Here is a 21,583-nt window from a genome sequence, read left to right on the forward strand (position 1 = left end):
CTAATGACTGTGGTTCCTGATGAGGCCACAGGAACACGTGGACAAACAACCTGGTTCATCCAAGGAGAGAAGGACCCTCTGCCCAGGCATAGGTCTGTGCTTGGTTCTCATTTATCCCAGTACAGTGGTGTTTGGGCACCTAGTTTCATATTGCATTGCAGTTGCCAACTGATCCCAGTAGAGGGGATTGTTGCACTGCATTATACTAAACCCAATTTTTTTCAATAGCCTGAAGTGGGTATTAGCACTTACACAAAGCTCCAGTCTTCACTGGAATGACATGGGGCTCTGTATCCAGCATCTCCCAGCTGGAAAATGAGAAACTCAGTGCATCTAAGCTGTACCCACTGGTCCTGGACATCAGTCCAGGGGTTCCCCAAGAGAAAAAGTGATTAGTCCCCACAGAAAACTAAGAACACTTTAAAAAAGAAAAGAAATCCAAATATAAAGCCTGAGGATGCTCTTGTGCCACAGGAAAGTGGGTTGTTAGCCCTGCTTTCCAGAGGGAGCAAGAAAAGCAAGGAGACCCAGCAATGTGCTGAAGATCATAAAGTAGTTGGTATCAATGTCCCAACACCCTGGTTTCTGCCCTAAGCACCTGGTCCTGCTCCCTCCAATTATTGTTGCCCGCATTTGAGGCCTCTGGAAGTCACAGGTGTGCTCTTACACGTGTCTGGGGAGGTTAGGCACAGGCAGGGTTAGTCATCTGCCCTGAGCTTAGTTAATAAACCAGTGCCATGGACAAATATAGCTGGATGCACACGTGTGGACATCAGCGTGAGAAAGCAGAAAGAACAGAGAGATGACGAGACTAGATCAAAAGCCAGGAAGGGGACGGGAAAGGGAAGGGGAATTTTCTCTCTGTTGCTTCCAGAGGAGAACAGAGAGCCACTAAAAGATTGTGTAGTAGGAGCAGAGAGCTGGGCCCTAGAAGCAACCCAAAAGCTGAGTTCAGCTAATGGCAAGAATGAATATGCTCACGGATGGGACGGTCTGGCACCAATAGCTGCCCCACCCCTGCCCATCCCCACCTTTCCTTTGAAAGCAAAAGAAGCCCAAATGCCCCACAACCCAGCAGCGTATGTGTTCAAACCTGAGACTGGGAAGTGACAGCAGAGACCAGGTTTTCCTTATCAAAAAACCCATGTAATCAATCAGGCAGGTCCAGGGGGAAGCTGGGTTCCAGGATCTCTAATAAATAAGCAGTAAACAACATGGTACTTTTACAGGTAGGAGGCGCATACAACAATGCCCGCATAGCTCAGAAGTTTTACATATATACATTTAATCACGGGAAACATACCTGGTGTGGGAAAGGTCTGGCATGAGAGAGCAGGTGGAGTGGAAGCAGTGGTAGGGAGGGGCACCTCTCCAGTCTTTGCACAGTGGACACGAACAAGCTCCCTGTATGGGGGATTTGGGCCATTCACTTCAGTGTTAGGATCCAATGGGCTGGGGCTAGCCCTTAATGGAGATAGGCCTTGCCCAGGCTGGTTGGACCCTACAGATGGCCTCTTTCTCACAGGCCTGGCTTCAGAAGCTCAGAGCTAATTCTGAGCAGTGATTTCAAAGCCCTGCTCAAAGCCTGCTGGGCCTCCGGCTCTGTGGTTCCAGCCAGGCCCATTGCTACTTTAAATCATTGATTTCATGCAGGTTTGCCAACGGTTGACCTGAATCAACCACCCAACCCCCTCCAGTAAGGATCCAGGCCTGGGCTGGAGTTATTTCCCCATACCCTTGTTTGCCGTCCGAGGCCAGAGCCCTGGTAGACTGCTCTGCCCTTCGCTGCTCTCCTGGTAGCCTGCTCCAAAGTCCCTGGGGGTCAGTGCAACTGTTTTCACTGCTTGCAGTCGACTTTGGCTCAAGCCCTATAAGAGCAAGGCTTTGAGGGGCAGGCAGCCCACTTGGCATTCCTCCCTCATTCGGCCTCAATCCAGCAAAGCCTTTAAGCACATATTTGGGCCATGCCTACACAGCAAAGCATGCCTTCAGCCTTCTGCATGCCTTTCAGTCCAACTGAAGTCAACCAGGCTTCAATGTATGCTTATATTCTTTGCTGAATACAAGAGCCTCCTTTTGCTGGTTACTGATCAGATCACCCCGTAGCATCACCCACCGACTGCAGAGGGAACTGTGGGCATATGGCCCCACACAATTATGCTAGGGCAATGAAACGAGCTGTCTAGGGAAGTCATGGACTCTTTTTCACTGGAGGTGGAGGACTAAATAGGTACTTGTCTGGGATGGTTGGAGGGAAATGTAAATCCCACATCAATGCAGTGGGTTGGACTCAAGTCCTTTCCCACCTTTCCTTTCCTACCTTACAATTCTATACAGCCTGGGGTAATTAGGGAGGCAATAATTAAGCATATAGAGATACAAACCCAAAGGGAGTATAGTATGAGCACGATGAAAGAATTGGGAAGGGTTTCCCCTTTGGAAAACGGGTGGGGGGAAATTTTGGCCACTCATTTCTGTCCTGCTGTGATTCATTCCTAGAAGTCCCATATGCATGGAGATGGCATTTTCAGGCACAGCCACAGATAGCAGAGCAAGGGTCATGTAGTGCATAGGACTATGGTAGTATCCCTTTCAATAGTTCGTGGACCCTCGCGTGATGCTCCCTGAATTCAGTGCTTTAGAAGTGTCCAGAAGTCAGTCAAAGCAGCAGCACATATGCAATGAGGCTGCATTTCTGTAGGCCAACAGAAGATGCTCCACAGCACAAATCACTTACGTGATGCCTGAATAAATCTTCCCATTGATCCAGTTGTGACAGCAACTAAAACTCCATGGTGCTCGCCAATGGCTTTTGGGTTACTACCGTATCCTTATATCCTACAAGTCACGTAACAGCCCTCTACAAGTCCCTAAGGGGACACCTAAGGGTGAAAAGTCACCACCTTCCCCTCAGAAGCATGTTGTGGGGGTACCAACCCACCTGTCCTCGCTGGAGTAAAGGAGGTGTCGAGAGAGCGGGTGGGGTCCAGCCCAGCGCAAAGAAACTCATAGCTGGGTGGGGACTCTGAGATCTGCTGGGTTTTGCTTTAGATCCATCTCTATCAAAAACAGTCCCTGTCATTTGCATGGGAGTGGAGGCTTCCAGATGAGGATCTCAATGACATAAGTGACGTAGGCTTCACCACACTCCAGCAAGAGGGGACAGGGGTGCTACCTCCTTTGGAAACTGAGGCACAGAGAGGCACTGGCTAGGGGAGCCCTTATTTTTGGGTGCCCCCCTTGAGATATCCAGGGCCCGCTCCTGGAGGCGCTGAACATCTACAGCTCTAGAAGGAAAACAAAGCCCCAGAGCCATGAAAACCCAACTTGAGATGTGTCCTACCAGGCACCCTAAACATGAGATACCAAACACAGCAGTCCCATGTGGAACTGTGGCTTCAAATGATGTTTCCAAAACTGTGAACAGCAGAGCCAGGATTGGAAACTAAATTTTGGCTCCCCGTTCCTCTCTTTCAAACACCCAACCTCTCCGGCTCCCTATAGCAGGCTATGTATGACTGGGCTTTGCTCGTTTGTCCACGGCACTCCTTACGTGTTGTCCTCCCGTGTCACTCAGTTTTACTGACCAGAGTTGCACATTCTTGTCACTCCTCTAACAAACAAGCAACGGCAGCTCCTCCTGACAAAGGAGGGTCCAGCAGGTCCTGTGTCAAAGATCAGCCTGTCTGGGAGAGTCCCACGGGCAGGGAGCAGACTGAGGAAGCAGGCAGCAGCTGGGAAGGGTGGGTCTAGGCTGTGGCTTTCAGTTGTCCCAGTGGAAGCATCACTGGGTTGTGTTTTCTGGCAACTTAGAACTGGTTTTGTTTCTTGCTCATAAAAACTGCTATCTGCAAAGGGAAAGAGAAAATCTGTTAGCCAGATCATAGCAGGGCCTTTCAGAAACCCAGGTCAAGGTCCCAACCTGTGAATTTAGTGGTTCTTTATGCTTCTTCCAAAAATATACAAATAGGTTTGTATAAAACGAAAAAAATTACTCAGTGTTCATCCTGACCTTGAATAAAACCTTTCCGAAACCAACCCAGAGAACTTCCTCCACTTGTTTACATACATTTCCATCATCCTTCCTAATTCCAGCCAGAGTTAGGGACACGCATGCCGAGGTGGTATAAAATTCCCAGCTCAGTTTTGCAAACCCAAAAGGTCTGAATAAGAACCGGAGCACCTGAGAAGGGACCGTCTAAAAGCCCTCAGCATTGGCTTTACTCTTCTCTCAGTGGCACATCTCCACATGACCGCACTGGAAACAGTTGGGCAAAAGCTGAGTGATTTGGAAAATCTCGTTCTTGAGTGCTCAGTAGAAGAGAGGCCTCGGAGCAGGCTGAGTTTGTTCAGGCTGTGTTACAGCAAGAACGTCAGCTCCCGTCCCCGCTGCACTAGGACCACTAGGACATGAATCAGCCTGGACTGCAGTACTACCACTTGCTCTCTCTCTGGGTTGGCAGATTCATGCCCAGTGGACATGCAAAGAAGCACTGAGCTTGGCCAAGCGCCTGGCTCTTCCCATGGACAGTATGTTGAGCACATACCTAAACCCTTAATTTATCTATGTCTTCACATGCTAAGGGGCATATTGCTCTACGGCCACAGGGCAGGACATGTTCTACTTACAAATCCGTGTCTTCAATGACATCTGGCATCTCCAGTGTCTGCCTCCTCCTATGGACAGCATCTATGATCTTTTTCCTGGGTCCCATTGGGATGTTGATACTCTTTAGGTCATGTTCTGAGCACAGCATGAGGGCATCCAGGTCGATCTTCTCCTTCTTCAGGATGGAGATGAACTCAGACATGTGCAGGGAAGCCAGGAAGGTCTCCAGGGGACTGGTATCAGGTTCGTCGTCATCCAGGCCCAGTGACACATCGTCCCAGGGCAGTTCCTCCTCGTTCCTCTCCTGCAGGCTGTTGGCACTGCCGATACTGTCATTGAGACTTGGCGAGCGCTGCAGGCGGCTCCTCAGTTTGACACCTACCCTATCCCCATTGCCCTCACCCAACATGCCAGTCTCCTCCTGGCCAATCCCAAAGAGCCCACCACTGACATAGTTCCTCCTGAACACCATAGTGCCAAGCCCTGGCCGGTTGAACAAGGAGTCGTGGCCAGAATCTGTGCTGACCTCAGAGTGGGCCGAGTCCATGTGCAAACCTGGGTCGCTTATGGCACGGGAGACAGTGTCTTCATCTGACAGAAACATGTCTCGGATATTGCGCCTGGTCCACTCCTTCGGACTGGCATAGGTGCCTTGCTTCACAAACATGACATCGTTTCCCAGCTGCAGGCCTGACAAGGACCTCACACTCTTTCTCCCGTCCTCATAGATCTTAAACGTCCCATCCACCTGCTTCTTCTTCTCCAGCTTCTTCTGAATTTTGGTCTTCCCCTTGGTTGTGCCATGGATGGTGGCTTGGGAGTATGGCAGGGATGTCATCATGGACATGTGCTGGAACTTCCTGCTGAGGGTACTGCTCGAATAGCTGGAGAAGCTCATGGTGTCCGAGTTGTCAGACATCTCCTTCTTGTATCTCTTCTCCATCCGCTCATGGTGCTTCTTCTGCAGCTTAACGCAGTCTTTGATCCTCTTCTCCGCATCTCGGAAGGCCTTATCCTTCAGCTTGCTCACCAACTTGGGGTTGAGGCTGCTCTGCTTGGCAGCAATGGAGTCCAGGTAACGCACGCACTCCATGTGCCCCTTCATGGCAGCCATGTCTAGTGGCGTATGGTAGTCATTGTCTAGGCACCAGATGTTGGCCCCAAAAGAGATCAAGAATGAGAGGCAATTCAGATGGCCGTTGGCTGCTGCTAAGTGAAGAGGAGTGTTCCCCCAGATGTCGCATTTGTCTGGATCACCCCTAAAGCAATATTTGGAAGAAACAGTTAGTGCACAGGGGGTCTGGCTGGCCCTACCATGCAGTCACATGGGGGGTCTAAAGAGATGTTTACTGAGCAAGGAGATAGCACATTCATGCAGGAAGATACCACAAACTCTTCTTCCACTCAATATAAGCAGCCCGCCCCTTACTACAGCCTCTGCATCACAACCCATAAGACCTCTGGAGAGGCATTGCACACATCAAACTCATGCGTTTAGCTCACAAATCCAGGGCAATTCCTCTTGTTTGCATTCAGCACCCAAAGGCCATGCTCAGGCTGCCACATCAACCCCTCATTGTCTCTTCAAGGTGGACAAGGACTTGAGCTGCAAAACGGGAGCCAGCTCTCAAACGTCCCAGACTTGGTGAGGGGAGGTGATGTTGGTTTCAGCATATTTGTGGGGCCCACAATAAAAGCCATTTGCAAAATTCAGGCACAGATTCACACCTCGAACGTTCCCAGAATCTGATGATATTCAGCCTCTAGGCTTTGATTCAAGCCCCTCTGTATTCATATTATATGAAGCAATCCCCCATACTCTACGCACACCTTTACAGTATATGTTGTCACAGGGTCCCATCATGCTGGAATGGAGACCACACAAAGCAGTCATCTTCAACCACATCAACTGTTTCACCATCCTTTTCGCCATCCTTTGGCCATGTATATGAACTAATTTGGTGCCTCACCTCTGTACTGGGGGCATCATTCCAGTGAATAAGACCAACTTCCTAGGGAAGTGGTCCTCGCTCCTACCTTGGGTAAATTCAAAAAGAGGTTGGATGAACACCTGTCTGGGATCATGTGATCCCAGCGTGTGCTCCAGCCAGTGGTGGGGGGTCAGACTAGATGTTCTATTTAGGTCCCTTCTGACCCCTAACTACTATGAAACTATGAAACTATGACCAAGGTTGTTGGGTCTGAAACTTCATTTCTTTTCACCTTAGCAAGTTTGGTTTTCAATTGCACAGCTCAGAGCAAGTTGGTATTTGCACATCCAAAGAATCCAGTTTCAAAGAAAGTGGAGATTAGGTTTCCACGCTCCTCCAGGCCAGAGACTCAACTAATGTGATTAGCACAACCTGCAGTGATGTCCCAGGAGGCTACTGCTAGTCACCAAGGGACTGGCCAGTTTAGCAGCCTCTCTGAAAGCCAGGATCTGGTCCCGGAGAAAATGCACTTGAGAATAGCCAAGTTCCTAATATCACCCTGTATTTGTGACCAGCTGAAAGGAGAGAGACAGTTACGCCCATCCTGGCACCAACCATGCACTTGTGTATATGAGTCAATGAAATGCACCCAGCATCAGTATCTGACAGCAAGCCTCTTTTGCTCATCACGTGCCCAAAGAAGCAAAGGCAGGAAGCAGCACTGCTGTAGGGCAACTCCTCCCAGGACAGTAGGGGACTGCAATACTCTGATACCCACTTTCTGAAATGCCTCCTGGCTATGAGTGACTGAAACAGGGCAATGACACTTGTGCAAAGGGGCTAAGACTGCGATCACTGTGAACTTCATGTCTGGGTGCATTTTTTTACCACTGCTGCTGGCTGGGGCTGGGACTGCCGCCAAAGGAGCAGGCAGGCAACCCCCATGCGCCGTTCCCAACAGCTTCTCTTTTCATTTCTTAAAGCTACATTGGATCAAGGTCTTGCTCTGTAACCTCCACGCCTGTCTCCTCACTGAAGCCTGGGCTAATGTTGCCCCTGCTTTTGCAAAAACCCAATCCTAACCCACAAGGTTTTGCAATGTCTTCTCATTCCTACCTAAAAAATCACAGGGTCCAATACTGCAAAGCCTCTGCACCCAGAAACCCCAGGCTTCAAGAAAAAGATCCAGGAAGATCCTGGAGAAAAAAAGAATAGCAAGGAGAGCACAAGACACCAGGCATCTGTCCACCTAATAGTAAAAAGTGAAGGGAGGTCTTATCCGAGCTGCCAGCTTCCTAGGTACTATAGCAGTGCTGAGTTCCAGCAACAGGTAACTCCCCTGCTAGCTCCACCCAGTTCCCTCTACCCTCGTAGTGACATATCCAGGCTGGGAAATTCATGGGGAAGATAAATATTTGATGAATTGCAAGAGAGGAGTAAATTATTTATCGGGTTGGATTAAAGAGCCAGTGAAACCGTAACTGCCGGTGCTGGCAGTGGGCTTACAGGTGTGTGAACGGCCGTTTGTTGATGTTTGTCCAGACTGAACACACGTGTGGCAGAATTGGGCATGTACATCTGTGCATGTGTCAGTTGGAGGGCAGGATGTGATGGACCAGCATGTTATGTAGGACCATGACTTAGCACTGGACCCAGAGCAAAACTCCTGTTCCCAACAAAACTGCTAGTCTTTGGGTGCACTTGATCCTATGTCGCAGGTACACATGCTTTGGACTGTGCGGAGGTATTCGTGAGGCCTTGGTGTTTGGCTCACACAGGTGCTGCTATTTGGGATTATGCATCCATATTCTTTGTGCTATCTCAGTAGGCCACTGCCTGGGAAGGAACAAAACAATACCCAGCCATCTCGGGATTATTATCAGAAATAACACGGAGCCACCACCCAGGACCCAAAACATTACAAGGCCAGATCACTGGTTATTTTTGGCCCCATAAATGGTTCCTGGAGGCAGTGACAATACATGGGAAAAATCAGAGGCACAGGTCCTTGTAAAGAGGATGCATTTGGTCAGCAGGTGATGAGAAATTTAAAAAAACAGGAGGGTTCACAGGCAGGTCTTAGTCAGGAGCCAGGTCTCAGGGCAAAACCATGCCTCAAGGATATGGCACATGAGATGTTTAATGCCAGTCCACTAAATGGAGACCATGTTCTAATAGCAGGTAATAAGTACTTATATAGTGAAGCACTTTTCTGATTCAGAAAATTTTCAAGTGGCAAGTCAACAAGAATAATGGTTATTAATTGAACCCCCTTCAATGGACATACACAAACACTGAGTCGCCCCATTGTCATCACATCACTGGGACACTCAGCCTCCTTCCCTCCTTCTGCCTGTTACTCTCTGCTTCTCCCATCATCCTGTCTATAATTAGGGCCTCAACACTGATGTGTGTCCTTCATTTGCAGTTCATGAGAACTCCCTTAGAAATCTGTGGACTGGCTTGACTGCTTCAAATTGACTGGGACCTTAGTTGCTAAGCTCTTTGAGGTGCAGAAAGCATCTTTCTAGCCCATAAAATGCCTGTCATAATCCTGGATGTTGCAAAAAGGATAATAATGAATAACCTGGAGAGAGCAAAACGCTCTGCAGTGCAACTGGAGTCAACCTCGGGCTCTTGAAATTGGGATCTAGAATAAGATGTTACATTCCTCTGCATTAAATCCAGGGCTTTGTCCAAATTTGAAGGGAGGCTTGGACCAGGGCTTAACCCCATCTCCAGGCCTTTCTTTTCCCAAAGCTGTAGTTCAGCAGGCGGCTGGGATGTTACTAGTCGCTATTTGTGAACGCCAGTCACTGAGCAGCACCCAGCCGTAGTGCATGCTGTCTCGCCACAGAGCACTCCCAGCGCATGGCAGTGAGGTCTAGTCATGGCCGGATTAACACATAGGCCAACTAGGCACATGCCTAGGGCCCTAAGTGAAGAAGGGGGCCGGTTGTGCTTATTTTACATATTACAATTATTGAGTGAAAAAGTAATATAAATATACAGTATTAAGTAGAGGCCCACAAGTTTGTTTGCCATGGGCCCTCTAAAGGGTTAATCCAGCCCTGGGTCTAATGGGCTGAGAAGCAAGGAGCCAGGAAGCCCTGTACTCAAACCCTGACTGCCGCTGGTGGCAAATTGCTGGTGCTATCTCCACACTGGGCTGGAGATAAACTGTGCAAATTAAAACCTTGCAGGGAGCAAATACCTCAGAAAATTATATGGATCCTTTTGCCTCTCTGTTACCCATTCTCATCTAGTCCAGGGTGGGACGAGCACAGGTTGCTCCAAAGAGCTAGCTGGCAAATGATTTTTATTCCCATACCCAATTTGGAGGAGGGGCAATTTTTTTCCCTCGTTTCCGCTGACAGTTTTTAGGGTTTCAATGTCTAGCAAAACCTAATATTTTGGGGAGGAAGGGGAATCTGTTTCACCGAAAAGCCATTCTGATGGGAGCAAGGTCAAATCTGCAAAAATGCCAAAGTGACTTGGGAGCCCAACACCCACTCGCAAAAGCAGCTTGGGAAAGTAGGCACCAATGACCCATCACAAGTCAAAGGGGCATCATTTCCTTAGTGCCTAGCCCTCTTTTTAAAATAGGACTTAGGCTCCTAACTCACTTTTGAAAATGTGACCCTTTCCACACCAATTGCCATCTCCAGGCTGGCCGGTGGCTTTGGTGAAACCAATTAAGAGACCTCGTCCCACTTGTTAGCAGGTGGCTGCTACAGCCGCTAGCTGGCTCCCTGTACATCAGGCTGAACAAAGAGGCTGAAGGTGAAAAAGGACATTAGGTTGGAACTAGATCTGTCATTTCCAGCAGGATTCCTCCTGTAGAGGGCTGAGCACCCCTAGGCAGGATGGGGAGGGAAGTTTTGTACCATCGCTGCCCCTGTTCTGCAGAGAAACTGTGGGCGCCTTTCTTGTCAATCCAGAAACTTTGATGAGAATTATGCCATTCCCATATTCCCTACAAGGCAAAGTGAAGGAGAGAACCTCGGCTATGAGCTAGGGCAACGCACCCCTCAGCCAAGCAATGAGGGCTGCCAACTTGGGGTTCATCACGCCAGATTCCTCCCTCCAGCCAGGACTCACCCAAGGAGTCCCACTGAAATAAGGAGCCCTCTTCTCCCCCACCCTCAGGACTACAGCTCTTCAGGGCCAAAATAAGCTTTGCACAGAGTGTGCGACCCTGGTGATCTGTCTGCAGAGCGCAGCCCCTTTGACCAGTAATCTCAAAAGGGCATTATTGGCCCCATTTGACAGTAAGGGAAGTGAAGTGACACAGGCCAAGTTACAGGCAGAGGCGAGAAGAGATCCTGGGACTCCTGTGGTCCCAGCACTATAGGCACAGAAAAGCCCCTCTATAAAGCTCCTCCAAACCACTTTACCCCCCCGTCAGGCAGAAGTCCTTGTCCCTTCGCCAGCCCCCCTGCCCAGCCCTTTGCTCTCTCAATTAAGATGACGCCGGCTCCGTTCCCGACACAGCCACCCTTCTTCATAAAGGCATCGTTCTCACACAGAAGAACGATTGTCTCTCTGAAGCTGTGGCTCTAAATGCCAATTTGCCTCCCCTTTCCCAGCCATCACATTAATTGAGTCCCTTTCCCTCATGAGAACCCAGTCAGGAGGAAGAAAAAGGTTTTTTATATAAGCCCTGTCCCCCTCTGCCATCCATCCAACTGCAGCACCGAGGGACAGGCACATATCCCTGGTGGTTGTGAAATCTCTGTTCCTCCGACTCCCAGACCCTCCTCGCAGCAATAAAACTGCTTCATTATCCCTTTTCTCTGAGCTGAGCTGATGCCCGTTACTCAGGGCGGCTGTTGATAGCAATGACTAGCACCATCATTCCCACCGACAGCTTATTCCTCCCCCTCCCCATCTCAGCTTCACAGCTGCAACTTCCCTTGCCTTGCCCACACTGCACACATATCTACAGGAGCTCCTCTCTCCAGTTCCCATCCTCGTGATACCTGACCACCTCACATGCATGAAGTAATCTCTCCCAGCACCCTTGGGAGGTGGGTAAATTTATTCTGCTCAGGTTACAGATGAGAAAAATGAAGTGCAGAGAGGTTAAATGAATTGCCCAAGGCACACAAGCAGTGTGTGGCAGAGCCAGGACCATAGCCCTGGTCTCCTGAATCCCTCTACAATGCCTGAATGTCCTGAAGATATCCTGTAGGACATCCCAGTCCATGAAGATCCTGGGTCCCTAGGAGATGCAGAGATTAAGAACCTGACAAATGATGGGATAGCAGACATGCATATGTCCAAGGCCTATCAATACTATTGAAGCTACTGCATCAGAGCAGCAAGTCCCCACGTGACAGTGCTTCAGCTATGGTGTCACAGTGCTTGGCTTCACCTGTGTAGACAGAAATGTCTCATAACCCTGTTAAGGAAACCATATTGCAACCCAGAAAAAAGTCCAGCCCATAGCAGGGTTCCCTTAACATGCATATTTATGCTTAATGTGGTCTGCTCCCATCCGCAAAGGCAAACCCTAACCAAGTTACAATATGTAACAGGGTGTCCTGACAGATCCATGCCGTGGCACTGACACAGCTCTGCTAGCGTTGAACTTGTCCAGCAGCCGTACCCAGCCACCGCCTGAACTGCAATAGGAAGAACCAAAAACACCCTATTCCCAATAGCTTCTCCCCTTTAGCCCCTGCCTCTTTTCTCTTTCTCATCTCTCTGTCCCATGCATGCATGAACACACACACACCTCAGGACATTTCATAACAGCTCATCTCCAGCATCCGCTTCACTGGGCACAAAGAGAAGACCATTTACAAGACTCGTCTGTGTGCCAGTACCATCGCTCCAGGCTGCTTACCCAGCAATGACAAAGGGTAGCCACTGCCCCTTGATGCCCCAGTCCTGACTAGTCCCCCTAAATTCCCCTCTTCTCATGGGAGGCAAGCGTGACACTGCCCCAAAGTTCAGATTTCTGCTTGCTCTAGGGTCAGACACTAGACACTGCTTTAAAACCAAAGGTCATGGGACATTTGAACACTGCTTATCATTCTTTTCTCTTTTTTTTTTTTGCTAATTAGGACAAAGGATAACATTTTCAAACGGCCCAGTGAGACTTTGTCATCTGAGTCGCATTTTCGAATGTGACTTAGGCTGGCTGAAAGTGAACATATTCACGGAGGGTTTTGACACTTCAATGCTGTTTCCATTTAAAAGGGTTCGAAGATAACCCATTTAAAAGAAAATATTCACTGCCTTTTTATTGACGAGCTCCCCCAAAGTGGTTATTAAAAACTTTACTTCTTTGACAACAGGATTTCCCTCAAGTTTGTGTTAAAAATGCCAGTGCAAAACATCACACTTTTTGTGAGATTTTGAAGTCTTTTAAAGTCAACAATTTTTTGTGACATTTCTCCAGTTTCTCGGGGGGAGGGGAACCCTATGGGTTCAAAAAAACCAAATCGGCTCTTACTGTGATGTCCTGACATCCCCTTAAGATAAATGTCTGCAGGTATCTGAACTATTGCAGCTCTAGCTTGTCACTTGTTGGGCTCCAGAGTGGTTTCCCTGACCTGAGTAGAGAGGGAAATACTTTTCCCTCAAACTGTACCAGGCCAGCTACCCTGAAGACCTCATCCGGGCTATGAAGCCACCCACCCCAGTGATGACTGTCATAATGGTTGAGCAAAGCAGGTATGGAAGAGGCTGATGCCCGTTACAATAAAAGTAAATAGATTCAGACCCTAATTCAACCCCCATCTGCACAGCTCCTGCTAGCAGACAGGCTATGTATCCTATCCAAGGGTTTACCATGACTCAGAGACGTGTCAAAAGGCTGGAGATGGCTGAGATGCCAAGCCTTAGAACATGGCCACGCATGTGCTGCCTCCGTAAAACACCCCCTCACTGCCCTTCAAGGAGACCCGGCCATAGGGGATATATTACTAACAAAATATGATGGTGTCAGACAGGTCCATGGGCCCAAGCTAAAGAGTAAGTTCACGACCAGACTGACCACGTTTATGAGCCCTCCGTTCCATGTGATCAGTGAACAGCTGGCAAGGCAGAAGATTCATGATATTTAATAGGGTGAAGAAAAGGGCATGACTGACCATGCTGCAAGGTCCCCAGGGGTAACCCCACAGCAATCACTGAGCCCACATGGCCATAAGTAGCACCTGCATATAAATTGTGGGCTCAGAAACTCCCTTCTCTGCCCAAAAGCCCATGCTGCTAACAAATGCACTCCCTTCTCTGGCATCATCTGTCTCTCTAGCTCTGTGACTTTCTGGCTTGGCTCTGTGTGCTTCCCACTTCCCAGCTTGCGAGCAGCAGCCAGATGTGCTAACACAGGCACTCACCACCAGACCCTGGTCATGGACCTCCGGGGCTGGGAGGAAGAGCAACCTTTGGGAGTGGAGCAAGGAGAAATACAGCTCAGCTTTGATATCAGTATTGATATCAGTATGGCACGCAGCCGATTAGGGAGGAAATAGGGAGCACAGCTGCAGATTGGGCAAGGGAAGGGGTTGGAGGACACTCGGGGAGGGTGTGGGGTTTAGTTTGTAGCACCTTTGCCAAAAAATGTTGCCCCCCCATACTAGCCTAGGTTGTGAGAAGGCCACCTCTGTGGTCTCTATGAACTCTGCTCTGGTTTACCGAAGCATTTGAGTATACGTCATCCATTTCTGACAACTGCCTTGATGAAAACACATCCTACAGCCAGACTGACAAAAGATTTGCTCATGCCATCAGTCACCAAAAGGGCACCGGCTCTTCCCCGTGCTATTTTCCCTGTCAGCAGCAAACATAGATTACACTGTTAATTGGACACCACTCAAGCTGCACAAGAGGGTTTTGTGCTGGGACCTTTGATTCCAATTTGAATTTATAAAAGGGGCCCTTCTCCAGAAATCCCGGCATCTGTCTGACTGGCAGGCTAAAAGTCAGGGCCCTGGGGAGATCTGGCATTAAAATGGCAGCGGGCGATGGAAGTGAGCTGTTGGGGGAACTGTGAGGTGCATCGGCGAATGTGCCTGAGAGGTGGGGAGGCAGAAATGAGATGTCAGGAGATGTTGCTAGTCCGGGCTGAAGATCATGGGCATGGGATCTGGCAGTGGCATAGCAGGAGATGTGTGACGTGCCTTGGCGGAGCTGGGTGCAAATCCAATAACAGGACAGTAGTGGATGCAGCTGGGAAATAGAGCAACATGAAAATATGTTTTGCTCTTCTCTCCATTAATCACTGGCCTTCTGGAAAAGGCCTTGAAGGTGGAGAGCCGAGGGGAAGTCAAAGGGCATTTAGTCAATTGACTTTAACGGCAGCTGGACCCAGCCTCAAGAGAGCAGCGCTGAAAAGGGAAAGGGAATCGGCTAAGAGTTACAGAACTGGTTAGTCACGAGGGAAGAAGCCTGTTGTTCACAAAGCACCTCAGAGAATCAGGCTCTTGAAGCATCTCTTCTTAGGTATTCAAAGTCTCTAATTGTTGCCAAGATCAGTATAGTGTCTGGAGCCCCTTGGACTGCAGCAAAGAGCACATGCTCTTCAAGAATGAAAATGTACCCCTTCAAGGATCCTGAACACTGTAGGCAAGGTCCCGTGGAGCAGACACACCCCTGTTACCTCCCACCAGTGTCACCCGCCACATACCAACTTTGGCCCGGGAGACGTAGGCACTGACTGCTCAGAGGGAAAATCGTTTGACGTTCATATTCAACACCTTGCATCCAAAGGTCGCAAGCCTGCTACAAAGATGGGCTGGCAAAACTAGATCAAATTTTTCCTCCAGCAGCAGCTCCCACTGAAGTCAGTGCTGAAGGCAAGAATTTGGCCTCGTATCCACCCAGAAAAAAATGGAGGTATGTTCCCAAACCTACTCCACACTTTGCTGCATTCCCCAGACCCTCCATCAAACTGAGTAGCACCTGTCTGAGGACCATTGAGGCCGGGTATATAGCTCAGGACTGTGGTGTATTAGCAAAACTCTGAGCAGTGCCTTGGGGTTAGAGGCATCTCAGGTCTGGAACAGAGGTGCTTTAGGAGACCTGCGTGAGGACTCGCACCTCAAACCATCTAGACCCTGGGAACACCCATTCCCAGGCAGGCTGGAGGCTTGTTAGCAGCGCTCTTGGGGACCACGCATACAATCTGCGCTCAGCACATCTGTCTATGGTTAGTATGAGGCCCTGAACCACTCCTGATCCTTCCTTCCCTAAATGAGCATCCTCCTCTGAAGCAGAAGATACCCCTTCTCTCCCACACCCTTATCACAAAACTGGTCCTTAGCCCAACTAAGACACCCCATTTCCCAGAAACCTCCCACTTTTCCTTCCTCCAGTTGACCTGGGATTGATCTCCAGAGGGAGCGAAGCCTGAAGGCAAAGGACTGGGCTGGTTAATGGGAACCAGTGATTCTATTGCTTCCTCCTCTGTAGTCATCTCTCCCTCCCCAGCTCCTCCACTCCCCAGCCTCTCCTCCCACGGCTGACAAATTCCCCAAGAAAGGCCTCTTTGTCCTTTACCGCAGCACATTTCAACAGTCCGCTCTAACAAGCAATCCTCTTCCCCATCCCCGCAGCTCCCTGCACCCAGGTTTGCAATTGCAGGCCCTTTCACAACAGATGCCCCTTTCAGACTAAGAATAATGAGGAAAAGGTCAGCATTAACCACAAGCAACCATCACTGGGGATACTATGATAAAAGAAATCTGCTATGGAAAAGACTTGGATGCCTAAAGTTTCTCCTTGCTCCAACCCAGGCCATGACCTGAGGCAGTAGCTTTTCACTGCTGTGGGTCTGCATTCAAATCCTGCTTAGATCCAGCACCTGCTCAGGGGAGGGTTGGGATGAGGATGCTGCGGTGGGATGCTGGATTCCCAGCAGCTTTGCAAACCAGGTGCCAGGTGCATTGGGGCAGACAGGGAGGCGTGGGATTGCAGCTGTGTTGCAGATTCAGCGGTGCACTGGCTGAGTTAGCAAGTAGCTGAGGACTGGGGTAGCCTAGGAGGGGGTGGAGGTGACCCAAGGGGACTTGTCTAGGTGTTCCTGAGGAACGGTCGATCAGGACACATGGTAAGCATAGCACCCCACGTGTGAGCCGACACTGCTCCCAACTTAATGCAGGGTTAATTGATGACTTCCCCCTTTCCAGGCACCTAAATGTTTCAGGGAGGAGTAAACTTAGAAATCCCACAGACTGGATCAGACAAACCAACTCGCTCCAAAATGGTTAGCATCGAGGGGAGGAAGGGAGAGGTGGGCTCACACACACGACAAGGGCCATCAGTCTCATGGCACCCACAGCTTTCCTGACCCGGGTGAGGAGCGGGGAGATGGGATTTCACCAGGCTGCAAACTCAACACTGGGAAGAGCACAGGGAAGAGCACAGGGCAGGCAGCGGCACTTACCCTCTGCTTACGATCAGCCGCAGAGCATCCAGATTGCCGTGGTAAGCGGCCCAGAGAGTTGGGGTCATGCCATCCTCGTCGGGCGAGTTGAGGTCCTTCTTGGTGGCCTCCTTTAGAAGGTCCAGGTAGCCGTCCCGGGCGGCTCGGTGGTACTGGTCGTTCATGGTGCCCAGCAGTCCCCTGGCAAGCTCATCAGGGAGGCAGGTGACTGGGGATGGTTTAAAGGATGGGCATGGGCTTGCACAGGAGCTCCAGGGAAGCCGGGTGTGAGGGAGGAGGTGAGAGCTCAGAGCAGCGACACCTGAGAAGTCCTGTGCAGGGAGGGGAGGATCTCCTTGAAATGAAGCAGGAGAAGCTGCTTCCCCTGGGTCCTAAGCATCCTCCTGCCCTGTTCAGGCCTCATCGCACACTCCCCTCGCAGCAGAAGACACAGTTGAGCCCCTGAAGCGCATTGAGAGCTCCACTGAACAGTCCTGGACCACTCCTGGACGGCAGAGACAGGGCAGCGATGGCCCCTCACAGCAGCTCCCTTCAGGCTCCTTCAGCAAACCTCGTAGGGGGGCAAAAAGCTAACTGAACTCAGGCTCGTGTCCTGCTCCAATATACCTACCACGGCACCCTGAATGCCAGAGAGCCTGGGGTGGCATATGGGCCAACAGGTCAGCATCGGGGCCCATGCAATGCTCGAAGACTGGAGTTTGCTGCCACTTGCACCCAGGGAAAAGCAAAGAAACTGCACCGACATCATGAGACCCTCCCAATTTCCAGGAGGAGGGGAGTTGCAGGGACCAAAGTGTGATGCCTGGGCTAGAATTCAGGCTGTTTATTCATTTTCTAGTGCTTATTTTTCAGATTCATAGATTGTAAGGGGATGGCAGGGACCTTGCAGATCATCAGGTCCAGCCCCCCGCTCTAGGCAGGAAGACAACTGGGGTCAAGTGACCCCAGCGAGGTGACTGCCTCCTCTTGAAAATGATTCTGGCCTATTTTTGAGGATGATGATTCTGGCCTGTTTTTTTCGTGGTAAAAATAAGACATAATAGTGGTATGTATGTGTGCACAAAGAGGCCTGCCTGCATGAGCTACACATGCAACAGACCCTCAACCCCAGCCCACCACAGCAGCCCCCTCCCACCGAGCTCAGGGGCAAATATAGAGCACCTATATAGCATCAGAGCCTGCCTGGGCTCCACAGTCCCCTGCCTCTGCCCAGCAGAGCATCCCAAGTGGTTATCTGAGGACTGCTGGGGCTATATAAGTGATTTGGCCTCAGCTTTCTTGACATAGGTTAAAAACCAGCAGACTGACAAATCCAGCACTGACCTGGGGACTGGCCCATTCCCACATGCTCCTAAGTGCTAGGGCAGTTTCACCTCCAAACGCTACTGCCTGCTACTTTCCCTTGAAGCTCAGAGATGAATACTTCTCTGGCTCTCACAGTCTTGTGGCACCCTCTGGTGTTCAAAGGAAACCAAGTCCACAACCAGCCTTTCTGCTGTCTGGCCGGGGGGTACCCCAACGCATTGCACTCCACCTTGACTCCCATTCCTGGAGCACATAAAGTGCAAGAAAATTCCTGTTGCTCTCTCAGGCTTCATGGGATCCCTGTGCACCTGAGCTACGAGAGTTGGAAAAGGGTTCGCTTTAAAGGCACCAGTAGCCAAATCCCCACCAAAGTCAACAGATCTGTGCTTGGTGTGGATCAGTGGCATTTGGGGCCAGGGGACAAGACACACAGACAAGGCAGGGAGTGGGGGAGAGATGGAAGAAAAGAGAAAAGCAAAAAGAGGGAATGGGAAAGGGCTGAGATGAAAGACAAAGTAATACTAAGGAAGGGAAAAGGAGGGATGGAGAGAGGGAGAAAGGGACTTAAAAGAGGATACAGAGACGGGAAGGACAGAGCAAGAGAGATGCTGAAACTAAGGGGGCAAGGATAATATGAGTTAGGCTAGGAACAGATGTTGCATTTGTCCCTGGATAAGTTGCACCTGCGTTTGTCCCAGAACAAAAATATCCTGGTTTTGGATATACATACATCACCCTTCTAATCGAGGGTTAGTGGCTGAATGTAGCACTGCTTTGCTGCCACTGATTTAATCAGGCAATCTTGTGATAACTGTACAGACATACTGGGATAAACTGTTATGACCTCCTAGCCAGGACATGTTTTTTAGGGTTTATCCCAGGACAGTAAACATGACCATCTGTACAATTGGACTTTGTCCCAGGATAAAATAGTCTCTCCCAGGATAAATGTGACATCTGTTGACACCCTAGATGGCATTAAGCAGTGGCTCTTGGCCCACCCCATCTTCAAAGGATTTTGTAAACAGAAGCTTTTACCCAGGGTCCTGGACAGATTTTGCAGCCCATGCTGAAGCCCTGTCCTACCACAGGTACAATTTGCTGTACCCAAGATAGCTGGTTTAAAGCAAGCTTGGCTCTGTTCATGCAGGCTGAGGTCACACCAATGGATCTCAATGCAGACAACTACTCCCCAAGTCCCCTAGGCAGCATATAGGTCTTCTAGAGATGAGGCCAAATTCAGACGTAGAAACTGCTTACGTCAACAGAATTGTATCCAGTCCAGATTTGGCCCTAAGAGGTTAAGTGATTTGATAATGAGCTGTTTGTTTTGACGATCCTCTGGGATGAAAGGCCGCCCTGTAATGCAAGCTCCCTATTACTTAAGTATTAATTCTATAATTATTACTATCCTCCTCGTTATGATGGTAAAGGTGATGCCAGAGTTGAAGTTCCTGCTACTCAGTGAAGAAAATTCTAACTCTTCCATTTCTGTCTATTGAGGGAGAGGGGAAGCAATGCACTAACAGACACAAATACAGATGGGATGAAAAAATTAGCTGAGGGTACTGCAAAAAGCAGGACAAAAGGGGACAAAACAGCCCCCGTCCCAGCCAACATAGGGCAGCAAAGGGGAAACAGTCATGGTTAAGCTGAGTCTTCCTATCCTTAGCATAAAGTCAGGCTGTTTCTGGTACTCCCACTAGCTTGTGTACTGCTGTCTTGGGTGTCTATATACCACGCTGCAGTGCAAACGTACTGCAGAGAAAAGGGGCATTTGTTGCTAACAGAGGGAATGAAGGTCCACAGACTATAGCTCAGTCTCTATCCAAACCCCAATAGATTGTTACAGGAAAGAAAACAGAGGAGATAGGAACATAGGTCTGGGAGGACCCTCTTCAGCCCCTATTAGCCTTATTTGAGTCAAAGAAAGCTGCAAGGGAGACATGAAATTTCAGTGATACCTGGAGGGGAGGTCATTCTTACCTGGTAGCTGTCTGTTGTAAGAGATTGCTCACCAACACATTGCGTACTTTTCTTTATTTGTTAAGGACCATCTTTGTTCTTAGGCTGAGCAGCTACGAGCCCAATATTTGGCTACAGAAGTGAAATGTAATGGCTCTATGACTTGGAAGTGCGCAAGAGTTCCTATAGGGAAGCTTGCAGGGGTGTAGGGAAGCTTATCATTTGATGAAAGACAGCAACGGAAAATGAAGCGATGGCAAAGAGGAAGGTGTCATTCCAGCCCAGCAGGGCTGAGGCTGCATTTGAACAGAGCAGTGGTTTTCAACCTGTGGTCCACAGACCCCTGGGGGTCCGCAGACTATGTCTAAGGGCCTGCAAAAATGACTATGGTCAATCAAAAGTATGTGAGTACCCACACTTACAATTCAAAGGGGTCCACACTGCCATTCCAATTTTTTTTAAGGGTCTGCAAATGAAAAAGGATTGAAAACCACTGGGACAGAGGGTTGCCTGGAGCCACATGACCAAGCGAGTGAGGACAGCTTGTTCTCCTCGGTCCTGTGACTATGCTGCCCTCATCACTAGTAGAGCAGGGAGAAGCTAGGCAGGGCCCAGAACCAAAAGGATATAAGGATGGGTTCTTTTCTTTCTCTCACAAATGTGTCCAGATGGGTCAGGCTTCACCTGGATGAGTGGAGCAATATGGGCTGGAACACAACAGCTGGTGAGGGTCCAGCCCATGAGCAGCAGCCGAGATCAAATGAAGTATCCCTTTAGCATCTAATATGTCCTAATGGCGGGGTGGAAACAACTACCATCCTTTCCAGGGGGATGAACTTGAGCTAACAGACCTTTTCCTCCTGTAACCCATGACCTAGTGGGGTGGCCAAAGTCATGCCCAGCCATGCTCACACCTCTCCTCATATAACTCTTATCTCCCCATCTCTCTCTTTCTTCCCTAAAATCAGCCATTGCACAAAATGGAGCATGTGACCTTTACTGAGTTTATGAAGCAGCACTGTCAGTTCCAGAGATGGTGTAAATCAAGATGTCCAAACAGGTATAAATTCCTTGGCTGACTTGATTTGAGAGAAGAGGAACTTTGCCGAGAAGCTCAAGACAGACCGGAGATTCAGGCTGCCAGTGGGAAAGCAGGTTGGTGGAACAGTTTTTAGCTTTTTACATGCTAGTTTGGCTCTTGAGGATAGTTCACCTCAGGTTTAGGTTATGATAAATTCATGATTTCATGCAGAAGTACTGAGCTGATCCAGGGCAAGTAGCAACATGCACTGGATGAGTTGGAAAGCTAGAAAAAATGCCTAAGTGACTTTGTTTCTTTTAATGTATACATCTGTATGGATCATGATGTGCTAG

General features: G+C 49.4%; 1 protein-coding gene across 2 annotated transcripts; it reads right to left on the reverse strand.

The window, feature by feature from the left end:
- Window positions 1–1,154: 1,154 nt before the first annotated feature.
- USH1G (USH1 protein network component sans) lies at window positions 1,155–17,317 on the reverse strand. 2 transcript variants are annotated; one of them, XM_019494444.1, is made up of 3 exons: window positions 16,940–17,317; window positions 4,630–5,868; window positions 1,155–3,848 (listed from the first exon to the last, which is right to left on the reverse strand). In XM_019494444.1, the coding sequence occupies exons 1-3, from the start codon at window positions 17,101–17,103 to the stop codon at window positions 3,845–3,847; spliced, it is 1,407 nt and encodes a 468-aa protein (XP_019349989.1). In that variant the 5' UTR covers window positions 17,104–17,317; the 3' UTR covers window positions 1,155–3,844. The 2 variants fall into 2 exon arrangements, with proteins under 2 accessions (XP_019349989.1, XP_006262502.1); XM_006262440.3 differs by lacking the exon at window positions 1,155–3,848 and having other exon boundaries at window positions 4,626–5,868.
- Window positions 17,318–21,583: the final 4,266 nt, after the last annotated feature.

Source organism: Alligator mississippiensis, chromosome 8 (genome assembly GCF_030867095.1).
Source record: "Alligator mississippiensis isolate rAllMis1 chromosome 8, rAllMis1, whole genome shotgun sequence".
Lineage (NCBI taxonomy): Eukaryota > Metazoa > Chordata > Crocodylia > Alligatoridae > Alligator > Alligator mississippiensis.

Excerpts from the sequence above, each read along its gene's own strand:
- USH1G (XM_019494444.1), bottom strand. The coding sequence starts at position 17,103 with ATGAACGACCAGTACCACCGAGCCGCCCGGGACGGCTACCTGGACCTT. Across the intron at positions 5,869-16,939 it reads CGGCTGATCGTAAGCAGAGG|GGGTGATCCAGACAAATGCG; the intron begins GTAAGTGCCGCT and ends ATATTGCTTTAG.